Source organism: Embiotoca jacksoni, unplaced genomic scaffold (genome assembly GCF_022577435.1).
Source record: "Embiotoca jacksoni isolate LCO1_2020_lvr unplaced genomic scaffold, fEmbJac1.0.p SCAF_2, whole genome shotgun sequence".
NCBI lineage: Eukaryota > Metazoa > Chordata > Actinopteri > Embiotocidae > Embiotoca > Embiotoca jacksoni.
Window position 1 is genome coordinate 20,438,979 of NW_027185340.1, and position 16,704 is coordinate 20,455,682.

The window sequence follows — 16,704 nt, forward strand, 5'->3', positions numbered from 1 at the left end:
ACTGGATCACAGAAAAATCAGAAGTGCTTCAAACCACTTCTATGGTGACTATAATCCCATACAAGGGTTAGGTAAATGCATTGAACAAATCAACAACTGGATGTGCCAAATGTTTCTTCAATTAAACAAAGATAAAAACAGAAGTAATTGTTTTTGGGGCCAAGGAAGAACGATTGAAAGTCAGCGCTCAGCTTCAATCACTGATGTTAAAAACCACAAACCAAGCCAGAAATGTAGGTGTAGTTATGGATTCAGACCTCAATCTGAACAGCCATATCAAGACAATTACAAAATCAGCCTACTATCACCTGAAGAATATATCAAGGATTAGAGGATTTATGTCTCAACAGGATTTGGAAAAACGTGTCCATGGATTCATCTTCAGTAGACTCGACTACTGTAACGGTGTGTTTAAGGGTCTCTCTAAAAAGTCAATCAGAACGCTGCAGCTCGAGTCCTCACTGAGACCAGGAAAGTGGATCACATCACTCCAGTTCTGAAGTCTTTACACCGGCTTCCTGTCCAACAAAGAATTGACTTTAAAATCCTGCTGTTGGTTTATAAAGCACTGAATGGTTTAGGGCCAAAATACATTTCTGATATTCTGCTACCTTATGAACCATCCCGACCCCTCAGGTCGTCTGGGACGAGTCTCCTTTCTGTCCCCCGAGTCAGAACTAAACATGGAGAAGCAGCGTTCAGTTGTTCTGCTCCACATATCTGGAACAAACTCCCAGAAAGCTGCGGGTCTGCTGAGACTCTGAGCTGCTTCAAATCAAGATTGAAGACTTTTCTGTTTGCTGCCTTCAATTAAACCAGACTCAAGGATGTTGATCAGTTTCCTGCATTTCTGCATTTTATTACTGTATTTTAATTCTTAAACTGCACTGCAACTTTTATTCTATTTTTTTTTTAGCTTGTTTAATGTTTTAATGACTGTTTTTAATGTTTTGATCAATGTTCTTAATTGTTTTTAAATTTGATTTTCCTTTGCCTCGTGTTTTGATGCTTTTAAAGGTTTTATGTGAAGCACTTTGAATTGCCTTGTTGTTGAAATGTGCTATACAAATAAACCTGCCTTGCCTTGCCTTTAGCTGTTCCACATCAGGAGCACATAAGACGTTCTCCCGAGGAGAAATACCCTGTGATTTCCTTCAGTAGGTGAGATTCAGAGAAAGAATCATGTGCAGCAGTAGAGGAGGCGGCAGAGAGAATAGTGGAGCGGTAGGTTCAGACTGGTGGATAGATGGAGACAGATATGTGGAGATCCAGACAGTAATATGGTGTTTACATTCCACCTCCATGTTGCTGCCATTTTATCTTTATGCAGGGTTATCTGATGGACTGACAAAGAGCGCTCTTCTCCCTCTCCCGTCACCTGCCGCCACCTCTCCACACTTACAGGTATTACCGAAGGAAGACCAAACAAAGTGTCTTCACTCTTTTTGCTTTCATTAAAAAGCTTTTTGGTGCAAGTGTACTTTTATCTACCCACTTCATTCATTTATCCACATTTGCTTAATGTGACCAAGAGAAAAAAATATGAGTTATTCTGAATGAACTCATTCAGAATAACTAATACTTTTTCTGAATAATATTTCTTTAGATTTTTTTTTTTTCCTGTACGAACATTTTTGTTGGTGTTTTATTTTAATATCTAATTAACAATTACATCATATGTGCATAAAATAAATATAATAGTAAATAAAATAATGTATACAATTAATACAATATACGTAAAGTGTGTCTGCATGAGTTTAATTAATGGATTTATCTTGCAAGATCAATGAATTGAAAATCATGATTTTTAATTACTGATCACAGATAAAGCCTTTAAAGGAAAACTCAACAGAAAAACAGACCCGTTTAAGTTTGTAAGGTGAATTGCTGAACAGACACAACAAACAGAAGCGTATTTAGCCAAATTTAATGAAAATATGGGCTTTAGTTAAATATCATATGGATAGGATCAAAAGTTGTTAATACTGATACACTGACTTCATTACCAGTTCCTGAGTGATACTTTTTTTCTGTACCAATATCATAAAATCCTTTTTCACAAAAAGACATTATTATATTACACATTACTGTAAATATTTTGAGTTTTCATGCATTTCAGTGGGGGAGAGTGTAACCCAGGTTATTATATGTGAAAACAATTAACTGATGTTCTCTAAATGCCTGACATGCCGTCAGTGGATTACCTAGCCAACTGAACAGACAAGCCTAAAGTTCCTGCAGTGAAACTCAGACAGGTATGTGGGCAAAGTTTTTTAGAAAAGAGGAAAATAAGTCATCTTAGTGCAAGTTTTACCTACTTTTAATTTGATACAGGCTTTTATCTACCTTGGTGACCCACCAAAGTAAAGTGTATGGTAAATTCTGTGGCTCACTGATGTTGAGTTATACAATAAAAGTTATTTGTTTTGAAAAGAAAACGTATCGGTGTGGATTTAGCCGAAGTATCAAAATTTGGTTAACAAAAGACCAGATATTTTTCAGTGTTATATATGTGGATATAGAGCAGAAAAGAGGGTTGTATTAGTCTCAGAAGATTTAATGGAAAATTTGCGTCATGGTGGGAAAGGCTCCAGACCACTGCTGTGAATCCAGGCTGAGGACGGCTGCTGTCCTCTGTGAGCGAGCGACACACATTTCCGAACCACCTTTAAAGTTGGCAGGGGGTAAGTGTTTGACGATAAAACCGAAAGCAATTGCGAGAATATTCCCTTAGACTAACGATATAATAATTTTTTGCAAGTCTTATTCTCTTTTCAATTTTCAAAACATGCCGTTCTTTTAGTTGTTAGAATTAAGTTTTCATTCATTCTTCTCTCCTTATTTCCATACCATATGTCCTCTATCTCCGGTGCCGGTACTCGTTAAACAGACAGGTCAGTACATCTGTGACCTTGTACCAGTTGAGCAGCTGAAACCATGACTTACACTCTTCACCATCTTCCCACATGGCTAACACTTTGATGCCTTGACCTTGTCAGACAACTGCACATCTATAAGTGCAGGTCAGAAGGAAGGAAAAAAAAGAAGGACAGTGAGAGAAAAGTTAAGTGCAAACACAACACGGTGATGTAATTATGTGAAAGTGTGTGTATGTGTGTGTATGTGAGGACTGGGCCTCAAGCAGGAGTGTGTGAAAATATTTCATTGCATAGCTGAAGCATAAAAACCATCGGAGACAAACTGAGGAGAGCAAAGCTAACTAGGATAAAAAAAGAAAAAGAAAAAGAGCAATCCACTGAAAGACACAAAAATATTCTGCAGCTGTGGTGCTGTACAAATATGTAAGTGGGAGACAAATCAATATTCTATCTCCTGTTAGTGCCTTGCAACATGCAGAAGAAAGATCCATCTAAACAGGGTTCTGCTTGTGTTATTTTCTTTCACTTTGAAACTACAAAGGAAGGTGAGAGAAAAGGGAGAAGGTGAAGGAATGATGGAGACGGGTGGGCATTCATTCCCAGCTCAGACCTGAAAAGCTTGCCCATCACAACTTGCTGTTATTTCTTTCTTTTTTTTTCTCTCACTCTCTATTTCTTGATAGCAGTGGAATTGCTCATAGCACATCAGGCAGAACTGCATCCCAACACAAAGAAAAGTAAACAATGAGAGTAAAGGATGACAGAAACACAGCTCCTGCTTCGCCTCTCTTTCCTCCTCTTCCACCCATCAAACACTCTCCCACTCCTCTTTTTTATCCCCCCTAACACACACACACACCACACGCACACACACACACACACACACACACACACACACACACACACACACACACACACACACACACACACACACACACACACACACACACACACACACACCTTCTCCCTGCTGTTCTGATTGCAGCGGAGATCAGGTCGACCAGCACATGAGAGAGAGAGAGAGAGAGAGAGAGAGAGAGAGAGAGAGAGAGAGAGAGACAGAGACAGAGACAGAGAGAGAGAGAGAGACAGAGAGAGAGAGAGCTTTGTCAGCAGATGCTGCTCTTGGACAGAAGATGTGGGTGGACTGTAATCAGACCTACCACTAGCATTAATACGAGCTCTACATCCCACAAAGAAAAGACAGAGAAGAACTGAAAAAGAAAAGAGAAGGGCGCTGGAGGACAGAGACTCCAAAGTCGAAGAATATGATGCCTGAGCCGTCCCACTGTGAGGTAGCTGGGTGAGTGATGGCGGGTGTGTTTTTGTGAAGCGCTTCAGAGGAAGGAAATATTTGCATACATATTATAATTTCAAGGCTGTGACAAAAGACAGCATTTATCCAAGCACCTCAACTCAAATGTTAAGTGCATGTGTTTTTTATGTGCTTTCATTTGAGTATGAATGATTTTATTGACTTTAATTTCCCAGTATTAATTAAGATAGCAGACATCTTAAGTCAATAATTATGACTATTAATTCCACTATGGGCTGCTCATGTATTTTTTCCACTGTCTGACCTCTTGTTAGTGATGTTGCCACATCCCCAAACCTCAGCAGTGAACTTTGTGTGTACAATATTATCATTTAATTTGGTATCGGCAAGGCGTGTAATACACCCATCAGTCCACTGGAACATATCATGTCAGTGACACGTTTTGCCAAAACAAACAAATACTCTACACATATTTTCTGCTCTTCCCTGAACGCAGCATGATTTGACTGAAGTGAATAAAGTGTCATCACTCCTCGGGAAAGGAGCCCGGTTAAGCTGACATGTGTTTCAAGTAACAACTTGTGATCAGATCTCACTTTCCCGCTCTATTTGCAAGACAACATGTACATCACAATAAACATGTAAAACACCGCTAGTCAGGAAGTTGTCACATATGTCACACCTATAAATATGTGAACACTCAAGTTTGTAAATCACAACCTGAACTGTGACATGATCCCGTCAAGTTCAGATTGTTTCAGTATTCCCGTGGGTATGAGAGGGTCGGGCCCTGCACTGCGGTGGATACATGAACTGTACAAGTGGGCAGGGACTCTTCGCTGAAACAAGTGTCAGGTAAAGCCTGTGTTTTTAGTCAGTAAACAGATGCTTTATAGCCAAAAGTTCATCCCTAACACAGACCACTGTTATAATAGCATGTAACAAGTCAGCTGGTAGGCATGCAGATGATGAATGATGGTGAAACATGAAAGTAGCAATTCAAATCAGCTAATAATCTTTAAATGATTTACAAAAATACGAACCAAGCTGTAGAAAAAAATTGAACTTAAGGAAAAACCTTCTAGTCTAAACACTAGATTATTGCCACATAAATAAAATTACTGAACGACATGGAAGTTATTTAAGATTTCCAGGTAAGTGTCCACATAACTAAGAACACGTTTGTGTCAAAAGACTGTTTAAATCTTAAAAAAGTCTTAAGTATTTAAGGAGTATGTGTCATTCATTTTGTTTGACAAGTATCACAAGTAGAAGGGTTTGCTCTGTGGTCAAATGCAGTTGTCAAATTACCTGGTTTTAATCAGCTAGTAGAGAAATATACCTGTTAAATATTCATTCATTGAAAACCTCATGGGAATTTGCCAAAGTCTGCTTTCCCTCTACAAAAACATAACAACGGGGAGGTGTGGTGAAGTCATCTCTGAAGACTTTGACAGCTCTCCGCGGACACGTCCTGTATCTGTGGGTACTGCACAGGGTAGGAAACTATTTTGTAAGACTCCACCGAGACACCAGAGAAAACATCCAGAGAGAAAACACTGAGCACACTGAAAGCTTGTCACCTCCTGCACACCCTCTCTCATACTCACTCCTCTTCTCTCTCTCATTTGTCTTCATCTCAGCTTTGTATGTGCAATTTTCAGAGTTGTTCTCTTGGTCTCTGCTTCTGTTTCTCATTTCTTCTCTTCCTGTTATCTTTTGCTGTCTTTCATTCTCGGGCTCCTGCCCACCTCTTTATCCCCAGTTCCCCTCGTCCTTCTCCTCTCCCTCCCTTTCTTTTTTTCCCTCCACTGATTGCCTCTGCATTCATTCTTCTACGCTTGCCTGCTCACTAATGGCCGTGGCAGGTGTTCTCCCAGGTGCCTGAACAGAATGGCCGGGGCTGAGCCTTTAAAAGCCCTGGCATCAGCACCTCGGCAGCCCTCCCCTCTCGGACATCTTCAAAACCCTCTGCCACTGAAAGACTGCAAAGTTGGCATGTACACACTTGTCTTCCTCCACACACAAACACACATAGTAGATACACACATATATTGTCCTATATCTCATTTGCTTGCACCCAGTGGCCGTCTCAGCTTCAGGTGTGAGGCGGGCTGTCATGCCTGGCTCTCTAATTTAGTGGTCATGGACTGCCCATTCAATGACACACACACCAACACATACAATCTCTAATAGGGTCACACTAAAGAGGAAAGCTGACTCTAAATAGGGGGGTGTGAGGAGGGTGGGGGGGTGAGGGGGGGTGAGGTGATGGTAACAGCGGTGTGTGGTTACAGGCCGTGATAATAGCCCCCCTCCCCCCCTCCCTTGGAAAGCCCAGTCCATACAGATGAATGGGAGCGCGAAGAATGCAGCATTGTGATTAGACTGCGAGTAGGCCACCCTCTTCGGTTTGCCTTTCAATCAATCAGCACGTTTTTCTCACCAGCGTCAGTATGACTTTCACCGGCTCTCAATGGACGACCTTTATTTTAAGGTAAAGCCAGTCATGCTTTGCATCCCACAGGGCTGGCTCCATTTCGACAGGTCAACGTGGTTGCTGAGTGGAGCTGTTAACTTTCAATCTGGCAGCCGATGTGTCCATCAAGGTCGTATCTTTAACTTCAGGAACTAAGCAAGTATGCTCAAGCCTTAAAGTGGTTTAAAGTTGTAAGAACACTGTTGTGAGGTAACAAACAAGCCTCACCTTGGTAACTTTTCAAAAGTAGCTAATGATTTTGTCTTTTATGTTTGAATGACCTATGAAGTACAATAAAGTGGTAAAAACTGAGAATTGCGTAAATAAAATGTAATAAAAGTAGTTTTGGTGGATTGCATTATTTTTATGCAGCCATTCTTATTCACAGGGTGAAATACCAAAGTTTTATTAAAGGCATCAGAGAGCACAAGGTGCTCTTTGGCGTCAGCATCGTGACGACCTGGGTTGAAGAGAGAGGTCATGTGACGAAGTACAAAGACTGAGACAGACTGTGTAAGGAGGTTGTCGATGGTTGGATGGCGCAAACACCTCAGAGACTGGCACTCAAGGGAAAGCAAAAGTTAACATGGACTTTTTGTTGTAACATATATGATATTACATAATGTATTTAAGTTAATTAATGTCTGCAAATAACAATAATACAGAACATTTGTACATAATATGAAATTACTTATTTTAACAAAGATCATCATCTTTTCCTGACCAGGTTTTGGTGCCTAAACTGAAGCCACTTTGTGTATATGTGGGAGACGGCAAAGGACACCTTGTGCAAATCTCAGAGACGGCAGCAGGCTGTGACAAAACAGACCCGATGAGAATGGAGGTGTTTTTCAACTCAGTTTTTTTTTTTTTAAATGTCCACAATTGAAGTCCTAAATACTTAAATATACTGTTTATGAGTAGGTCATTTTGAATAAAATTTCATAGTAAAAATTCTCTCATAGTAAAAAGTATTTATACTGGACAGCAGTATAGTTAATGTTTGCAGTTTTAAGCTCTGAACTCATCACTTAAACTAAAACCTGCACAGAGACTAGGGTGATGATGGCACATATCCTAGAGATTCAAAGCAGGTTGTTGCTGCGGTGTTAAAGGGGGTGATTGAGCAGCAGCAGTGGTGGAGACACCTGTAGGGAGTAAAGCAGAGACACACTGCAGAGAGTGTGGCATGTCATGAATGAAGTGTTGCAACTTGTCTAATTACCTCATTATTAAATGGGACAGATAAAATACCTCACCAACATACTGTAAAAGATGCTTTAATGAGTTGCCGTACTTTTTTGGGGGACTGGAATTTGGTTATTTAGTTCAGCTCGAGAGTTTGGTGGTGAATGTGTTTGCTGACGTACTGAGTGTAGTGAATCATCAGGTTTTTTAATGAGTTCACCCCACTGAACACTAAAATCTCACATTCAGCTGTCTCCTCAGTGACAATAAAGCATGTATCCTGGTTACACACTTTGTGAAACACTGAATGTCTAAAGAATCCAGGGCCAGAAAGAAGTAGCACGTCACGGCTGTGTGACTCCTGCTGTGCAGTTTTGACACTGATGCTGCCATGCTGAGTCATGTTTCTGTTTGTATTTGTAAAAGTCATAACCGACAAATACAAATTTGGAAAAAAGAACCATTTTTATAGTTAATTATTAGACTATGCATTTTTGTAGAAAGGTGAATAAAATAAAACCATCAGATGGCTTGTATTTTCGACCTGTCATAAAAGAGGTGTTTTAATTTTTTTTAATTTTTACTCACATTTATGCTGTAGATTTTATATTTTTTCTACATGGGTGCTCCCTTCATTTCCTGGTCATGTTACACTTTGATGAGGAAAACGGACTCATGAGCTTAAACTCAGATTTGTAACATTTCTTTGGTTCTAGAAGCTAAGCTAGAGCAGAAGTTCGGGCTGGAAAGTGGTAGATTTGGGTTTGTTTATTCGCTCATACAAGAAAAGAAAGGGAGTATTTTGGGATGCCGCCCTCCTCTGTCTTTTTGGACGGCTTTCGTTTACTGGCAAATGAGCATGGGGGTAAAGACCCTCCTCTCTGCTTCACTGGGCAGTTTGTATAATGTTCTCATTGATTTCAGCCTTGGCATCACAAATGACACCTCCGCCTTGGCCAGAGTGAAGAAGGATCTTCCTCATTTAGCCCTATAGCTCACAATAAGCTGAGGATGTGTGTGTGTGGGTGAGGAAGGGAGACAAATTTAGAGAATTTAGGGAGCAACGTTTGCATATATTTCTGTGTACACTCACTGTTTATGTGTTTGCTGCCTACATGTCATAAGGATGTTAAGATGGCAGATGTGGTTTTTCAGGACAAAGAGAACAGCTTCATGGAGCTGCAGAGAACAACACGAGCGGGGTGAAAACAAATGAAAACGCTCGTAAGTCAACTTCTCTCCTCCAAATCTCGACAACTAGGACACGCAGACAAAGGGTGCATTGATATTGGCAGTGACACGCGGGTGGCAGCTGTACACATCATGTCATTCAGTTGTGGCTGCTGTGAAAGGAGACTTTGTCAGACAAAGTTGAGTCTGGTGATGTGCTTTCATCCTGTGTGAAAATGCAGTGTAAAATAATGCAGGTCGTTGTTCTTGGCATAATAACGAAATGGATGCTGTGAATTTATTTCTTAAGCTATTCCTGGTTACTTTAAAACAGATTTGAAAATAAAAAAAGAACAAAAGGCCAATGATAGTGGCTCATTCAGATAAATAGTGGTGATAATTATTCTATGTTTTTGAAAGCACACTTCATATTTGTAGGCTAATTTGCAACCTCTGTACCTTTATTTTAATACACCATGTAGTCTCCTTTCAAATTTTTTTAACCAAAGCTAAATTCTCAAGTTATTGTCATATGATAATGCACATAAAGGTAAAGATTTTCTGTGGTGCAAACGAGATATTTCAACCCAATCTCACCAGACAAAAACAAACCGGTCGATAGTTTCAGGAGGATAAAACGAGTCAAACGACCACTGATTACATAGATGATCTCTCAGCCTTAGTAGTGGTTACGACGGAAGCTAGGGATGAAGTGAGGTGATGCAGAATAAAGAGTGTCGCATGAGATGTGGAAAATCAGTCGAATAACATGGGGTATTCTTTGGAAAATGTACATAAGTGATGATTTTGTATTTAATGGTCTGAAACATGCAAAACGACCATAAGTATGGTCCTTTAAACTCTAGCAGCAACAGCCGATTTCCTCAGACATCAAAGATGTACTGAAGCTTTTTACCGGGTAAGCGTTTAAACTTTGTTGCTATATTTAACACCCCCTGTCCCTTTCACTTACATACTTTATACAGTTAAAATGAATCGCATTAACCTTAACAGAATCAGAATATGTAATCAAATTTGCTTTGAAGCAGCAGAAAATTCTGGCAAACTAAAAAGGAGATATCCTACAGTGGTTTGAAGCCTGGAAACTGTGCACTATCTGGGTCATACAAAGACTGCTTTTCTTTACTCGGTGACGGTGATATTCCAGTTTAGATTATACAGGTCATTTCTGATGTGTGATGCAACTGTATGGCAACCATGTGCCCCAGAGCTGACTCTTTTGACTCTCCCGAAGCTACTTTACCGAACAGCACTTACATCACCAGAGGGCTCTTACAAAACAAACACATTAAACCCAAAGACTGAGGACATCAAATGTATGTGTCTATGTGAATACACTTAATCGGATCCTATGATTTCATCATATCCTCTGCAACGTGGAGAATAATAAAAACAAGAGCTTTTAAGTTGAAGTGAGGATTTGTAACTTGAAACGGATACAGGAAGTCGCTGCATTCGGCCGACCAATGAAGTCAGTGATCACTCACTCCCTCCCTCAAACAGGCACATTTGCTTTAATAGGGCTGACTCTGCTGTTACCGAAATATTCATGTTGATTTTTACCTCATTATATGTGCATTATATACTACTAATAACAACAGGACCCCATACCAAAGTGAAAAAAACACGTGTATTTCCAATGACTTCCAAAATAATAATAATAATAATAATAATAATAATAATAATAATAATAATATATGAGCGCTTTCAGTGCCTTCTATAGGACCATCACTTCCTCATACCTAAATGAGAATGGGTCATTTTCAAAAATGACATATTTGGAAAGTACCAATGATAGGTGTACTTGACTGTTGTCATGGTAAAAGTAATAAACAAGAGATTAAATTTGTAGAAAGGTTGCACTTCAGTCCCCAAAACTACTTGGTTAGGTTCAGGAAAAAGTCATAGTTCGGGTTACTTAAAATATGCAAGTTACAAAAATTACGTCAGTTAAAATAACCACATTATGTTCCTCCTTTGCTCCCATCATAATAAGTACAACCCCTAGGGGTAACAGTAAATGTACATAGGCAATGGGTCGTATTAAGCTTCTTGCACAGATGACCATGGCCATATGGAGGATCTAGTAATTGCATATCCCGATCATTAACCTTTATAACACAACAGTGGTTTTACCACCAGACATAAAGAATCACTGACAGAAAACTAAAGGAGTGAGATGTCACATTACTGCCATCCATGTCTTACTGACATGCGATGTCCTCTGGATGTGAGAAGGCGTACCACAGCAGTGAGTGCTTGCTGCAAAAATGTCATATGTAATTAAATTAAATTCTAAAAATATTCAACTACTCCAACTAGCACATACAGTATGTTTCTTGTTAGCAGCAACATTTTCAATGTCAAAACAGCTATATTCATTTTCAACAACTGTTTTATGATGGCATCGCATTTATATGATTATTCTGATTAAGTCTTTGGTTTCAACTTTGCTGAGGAATAAACTAATAAAACAATACATTTGATCTAGATCAGCGATAGGATCCAACTGACAGGACAGTTGTGAAAAAGATTTGAATAAATTCTGGGAATCTGATGAATGCAACAGAGGAAAGGACTGTTAAGCCACTGCTCCGCTGCTCCCAAAGTTTGTCTCATTAACAAAAACGTCTTTGTAGTTTCAGAAAACATGTTCAATTTAAAAGTTAATCAAAGCGGTTATACACAACTGCCTTTGGAGGTTTCAGGTTGTGGCTCTTATTAATCTTTCTATCAGATATCTGCAATGGTTTGTTCCCAAAGCATCTTATCAGATGATGTTTACGCTCACCCCAAGTCATCAGGATGCTATAAACTCGTAACGAATGAATGAGATCTGTTGCTCCTCTCTACATCAAATGAAGAGACAGATGCACACGAGCTGGCACTCATCACTCTTTAATTCAGACCCCGGAGTTCAAATCCAAAAACTTCCCTTTCACACACATCTACAAAAGCCAAAAGAAATATCTTCGCTTATTATCAGTACTATAAAAGAAATCTGCCTTCCCAATTAGCATTAATGTTACAGTAGCTGTTGAAACTAAATTCCTAAAATATGATTTTCAATTTATTCTATCACAGTAATAAACTGGATTCTGATTACAGATTATTCCAGAAGTACCAAATTCAGTTCAAATAAATTTGATCGCTCAAGAGACAGAGAAGACAACACTTCAATAAGTGAAGCGTTGAGTGCAGGAAACAGCCACAGTGCAATAAAATCCAATAAAATGTCAACAAAGCTCCTGTACATCAAATCGCACATACACATGAACGGTTTTCACTATGATGGCTGCAGACTGTGAACATCACAGATCAGAACTGCAAAAACATGACCACTGCAAAGGTTGTTCAGAAAAACAGATAATCTTAAAGAGGAACTCCTGCATTATCTTCCCTTTATTCCTTTATTGAAAGAATTATTGCCACATAATTTGGCTATGAATACATTTTAAAGTAGAGCTGCCCAATTTGAGGGCCCAAATTGCCCCCCCCCCCCCTTTTCATTGTTCTGGCCCACCACAGCCTTTGATAAGGCAGTGCTTATTCTTTCAAAATGAACCATGTGGATGCTTTAAGTTTTTGATAATAATTTCTACAAAGTAATAAAATTACTATTAAGCAGAATAAACAATAGTGTTTTAATTCATTTGAAATTATATTTAGGATTGAGAATGCTCATTTTCTTAAAATATATTATACTTGAATGAAATATAATTTCACATAACATAAGGATTTATTTTTGGCCCTCTGCCCTCCATCTAGACTAATTCTGGGCCCGTCATAGGAGTGAATTTGGGCAGCTCTGCTTTAAAGCAACAGAGAAACATTAGAGTGCCTACCTGTATCAGCGACATGTTGCTGAGGTCCAGTCTGAAAAGGAAGTTTCTGGATTGAGGAGACAGGAAAAGAGAATATGTGAGTGACTGGTGGTCATCCATAAAAATCTGTTTCACAATAAAAAATAAAGTATTACAGGACAGCTGTTTTCAACTCAATACAAAGCACATTAAAGGCTGTACAATAACAGTCCATCAATCCAGAGTAATTGTTTCTAGTTTATTGTGGTTTTACAGGGTCACCCAATGTAAGCTGTATTTGTATGTTCATGCTTTTAAAACGATCAATCCAGGAAGAAGTTGAACTCATTTCATCTCATGAGAATATGCACACACAGACACACAATGACACACAGTATTGTGGCATGACGTTTTTTCCCCGAAATGTCTCCCTTCTTCCAAATCCAGAGCTTAACTTGGTCCAGCGAGGCCTCAGCAGAGCACTTTAGAAGCGTCATTATCCAACAAAACCGCACTCATATGAGTGAGTCAGAAAGAGTATCATATTATCAGTAATGTGCTGTGCGGGGCAAAAAGCTTTACAGTTTCTTACCTGGCACCCACAATAAGCTCATTCCTAGTCAGGTCAAGGGTGAGCTGGGAGAAGTCTCTCACGCCGGGGTGGGAGAAAGTGGAAATCCATGGACTGAGCACTAAGAGGAGGAAAGAGGGAGGTTAGTAGAGGCTAAATCGTGTCATGAGATAAAAGCAGTGGCATTTTCAGACAAAACACAGTATAGTTTCCAAATGCACATAAAAGCCTTTTTCATTTGGTATTTCATGTACTAGTGTAGGTATATTATTATGTGGCAAATTCTTACTTGATCAAAGGAAAATCAATAGTTTGTGTCATTTTATAAGCAAAATACCAAATATTTCTCCTTTTTTTTTTTTTTTTTCACTTTTTTGAGTTGTGGGCTGTTGGTCAGACTAAACAACACATTTAAGATGACAACCTGTGCACTCAGGGAACTTATTGTCAATCTTTTTTCTTTTTTTTCCCACACTGAACATTCCCCTGGATATTTAAAAGAATGACCAACGATGAAGGTAATTTTGTCTTTTTTATGCAAGCATGAAAGACAAAAATGTCTCGCACTGCAATCAAAAATCAAATTTCTAAGTAAAAATATATAAACTGTAAATACAATTGTTTGAATTGCAAACAAATTCTCATAGTTTTGTTGGTTTTGGTCAGATTTGAGAGTTTTGCTTGTATCACAAAAAGTTTTGGTTGCAAATCAGACCTCTTTCGTCGCAAGTCAAAAACTACGGCATGCAAACATCACTGACAACGTGAAATATAACCATAGTGAAGGTCGCGCTGCCATATTTAAAAGCATTTCAATAGAAAAGTACAATAAAACGTGAACTGACCCCCATGTAGCTCAACACAAAATATTCTCCGGTAGGGTGTTTACAGAGGGAGGGAGGTGTGTGTGTACAACTATGCTGTGGATCCAAGTCAAACCCACCAATAGAAACTCTTGTCTCCTCCATCAGTGTAGGCCCCGCCCATCACATCCAATTCAACTCGCAACCAAAAGGTTTTGACTCGCAACCAAAGAGGTCTGATTTGCAACCAAAAGTTTAGTGACACAATAAACAGGCTGGTTTCATCAGCAAAACTCTCAAGTCTGTGACCAAAGCCAACAGAACTGTCAGGGAGAATTTATTTGCAATCCAAATAATTGTATTTAAGTTCATATATATTATTACTAACAAACTTGATTTTTGGTTGCAATGTGTGACATTTTCTTTCAAAGCTCCCTTCATACCAACGCACTAATAATCATTCATGGGAAATAATTCCAGTTGCAGCTGTAGTGGTAAAAAGTACAACGAATAGTAAAGGGAAAAGCTTCCTGCTGTGTGATGGTGTCTCCTACAGAGAGGTACAAAGCTGCACAGGCCACATCAGCCACTGCAATCCTGATACAACCTGACATTCGGACAAACACAGCACTGTGTGGTGCACTCGGGCTGAAACCTCGGCGTTGTTTGAAAGTGGCATTTACAAATCAAAATTTCAAAGCAGCAGAGCAGAGGGGGCCGCCTGGCGGGGCTTTTAATGTCACATTGAAAACTGCAGGAAAAGAGCATTTTCTCTGCAATCGTTGTGCGACCCAAAGTGAAGACCTTTAAACGGATTTCGCCACATGGGAGTTTTTGCCGCATAAAAGGATTTGTCATATTCCCCATGCTGTACACAGTGTCACAGCAGTGAGTGGCCATTGAGAGTCTTTTAACCAACTCGAAAACTTTGTTACATAGATTTCAGTTATTTCCAAAAATCCTTTACAAAAGACAAATGTAATGTCTGAGAATAGTGACTCCACCACTTTCATTAACTTTATGGTTTTACTGTAATTTCTTATATAATAGTTTAAATCCAGGAATCTGAGAAAGCTCATCAGATCATAGATAAGTTAATCCCACTCAAAAAAAACGCCAAACTGCTGATAATTATTCATTAGGGGAAGCAGTCATCAAACATTTAAAACCTTAAACCTCCATTTACTTCAAACATTAAAGTGGCTCATTAAAAGCTTGAGGCTATACGGGTGTGAGGCTACATCAAAGCGCTGGGAAAAGTCACAGCAAAACAACTCTCCACCATGCAAAGTGATGGATTGGAGGATTGATGAGGCCCATATGGTTCTGTCATCTGGAAACATAACCAGAGACAAGAGTGATAAAAAGACAGAAGGCTGCAGCTACAGTACAGTATGGTGCTCTTCATTTAAGATGCACACACAGAGAAGAAGAGAAATGCACAAAAACACACACATACTGTATTTAATTGCCAGCGTTGACGGGCACTTCAGCAAAAAGGAGAGTTGCCTGCCAGATGTGCATTTGGATTGGGTGGTTTTCAATGAGCTGCTGTCAGGCTGAACTTTACTCTCAGCTTTGGAGTTGTGAGCTACTCGTAAAAATGAATGAATCATTTTTATACTGAAACTATATAAAAAGAAGAGTTCAAATTGCAATACATTTGTAATTACTGTTTAACAGATACGATCTTTGTCACTCTATACATTTTTTAAACTTCCCATTAGTCTGTCTCTGAATACTTCCTGAACTTCTCTGCACTGTCTGTGGTAAAAAGCTAATTAACTCCTGAAAATAACCGGGCACAGTAGGTTTTAACAAATGTTACTCAAATAGGAGTAAATCATAATTTTGTTTTATTAGACTCAGTGTTATCTTAGTAACACTGGACAGCCGGTCAGCAGTAGTGATGGTAACCGAGTACTTTTACTGAAGTACTGTACAATTTGAAGGTATACTTTTACCTGACTTGAGTGTTTCTCTTTTCTGCTATCTTATACTTTGACTAATTTCTGAGGGAAATATTTTACTTTGTACTCCATCTAACCATTTAGTTACTTTTCAGATGAAGATTTGACACAATGACTAATGTAAAAAGTTTTTAAAATAATAAAGCTGTTAAAAATGAAACCATTGGTTTCCAAACTGTTTGTCTTCTGATGTCTTACAAACAGAAGTGTGCAGTTGGGGTCACACTTCAGATGTCTATGAGTTGTTAACTGCTTTACCAAACAGTAATTTCTCCCTCTAAACTTCTCATATGGTTTCATTTTAATAACTGTTTAAATGATCCAACATCTCAGCAAAAATCAAAGATTAGAGAAAAAGTCCAAAAACTGAAAACAGATTTGTGGATCAGCACTTTGTTTTTTCTTCTTTCTTCTCCCAGGAATTGCCTCATGATCTCTCAGTCACAAGGACCAAATGACTGCTTTTACTTTCATACTTCATCTACATCTGCTGCTAATACTTACTGTATGTGTAGGATTTCCCAAGCAGGACGTTTACTTGTAA

At 38.9% G+C, this 16,704-nt stretch overlaps 1 protein-coding gene across 6 annotated transcripts in view; it reads right to left on the reverse strand.

Moving 5' to 3' along the window:
- Positions 1–16,704, reverse strand: part of sema5ba (sema domain, seven thrombospondin repeats (type 1 and type 1-like), transmembrane domain (TM) and short cytoplasmic domain, (semaphorin) 5Ba) — a 177,008-nt gene that overhangs the window by 75,790 nt on the left and 84,514 nt on the right. For all 6 annotated transcript variants that reach the window (XR_011178488.1, XM_069155010.1, XM_069155012.1 and 3 more), the window contains 2 exons: positions 13,409–13,508; positions 12,859–12,904 (listed from right to left, as the gene is read on the reverse strand). Coding sequence is in view for 5 of the 6 variants with exons in the window: in XM_069155010.1 (XP_069011111.1) it covers positions 12,859–12,904; positions 13,409–13,508 (146 nt within the window). In the remaining variant the exon portion in view is untranslated. The remainder of the gene's footprint in view (positions 1–12,858; positions 12,905–13,408; positions 13,509–16,704) is intronic.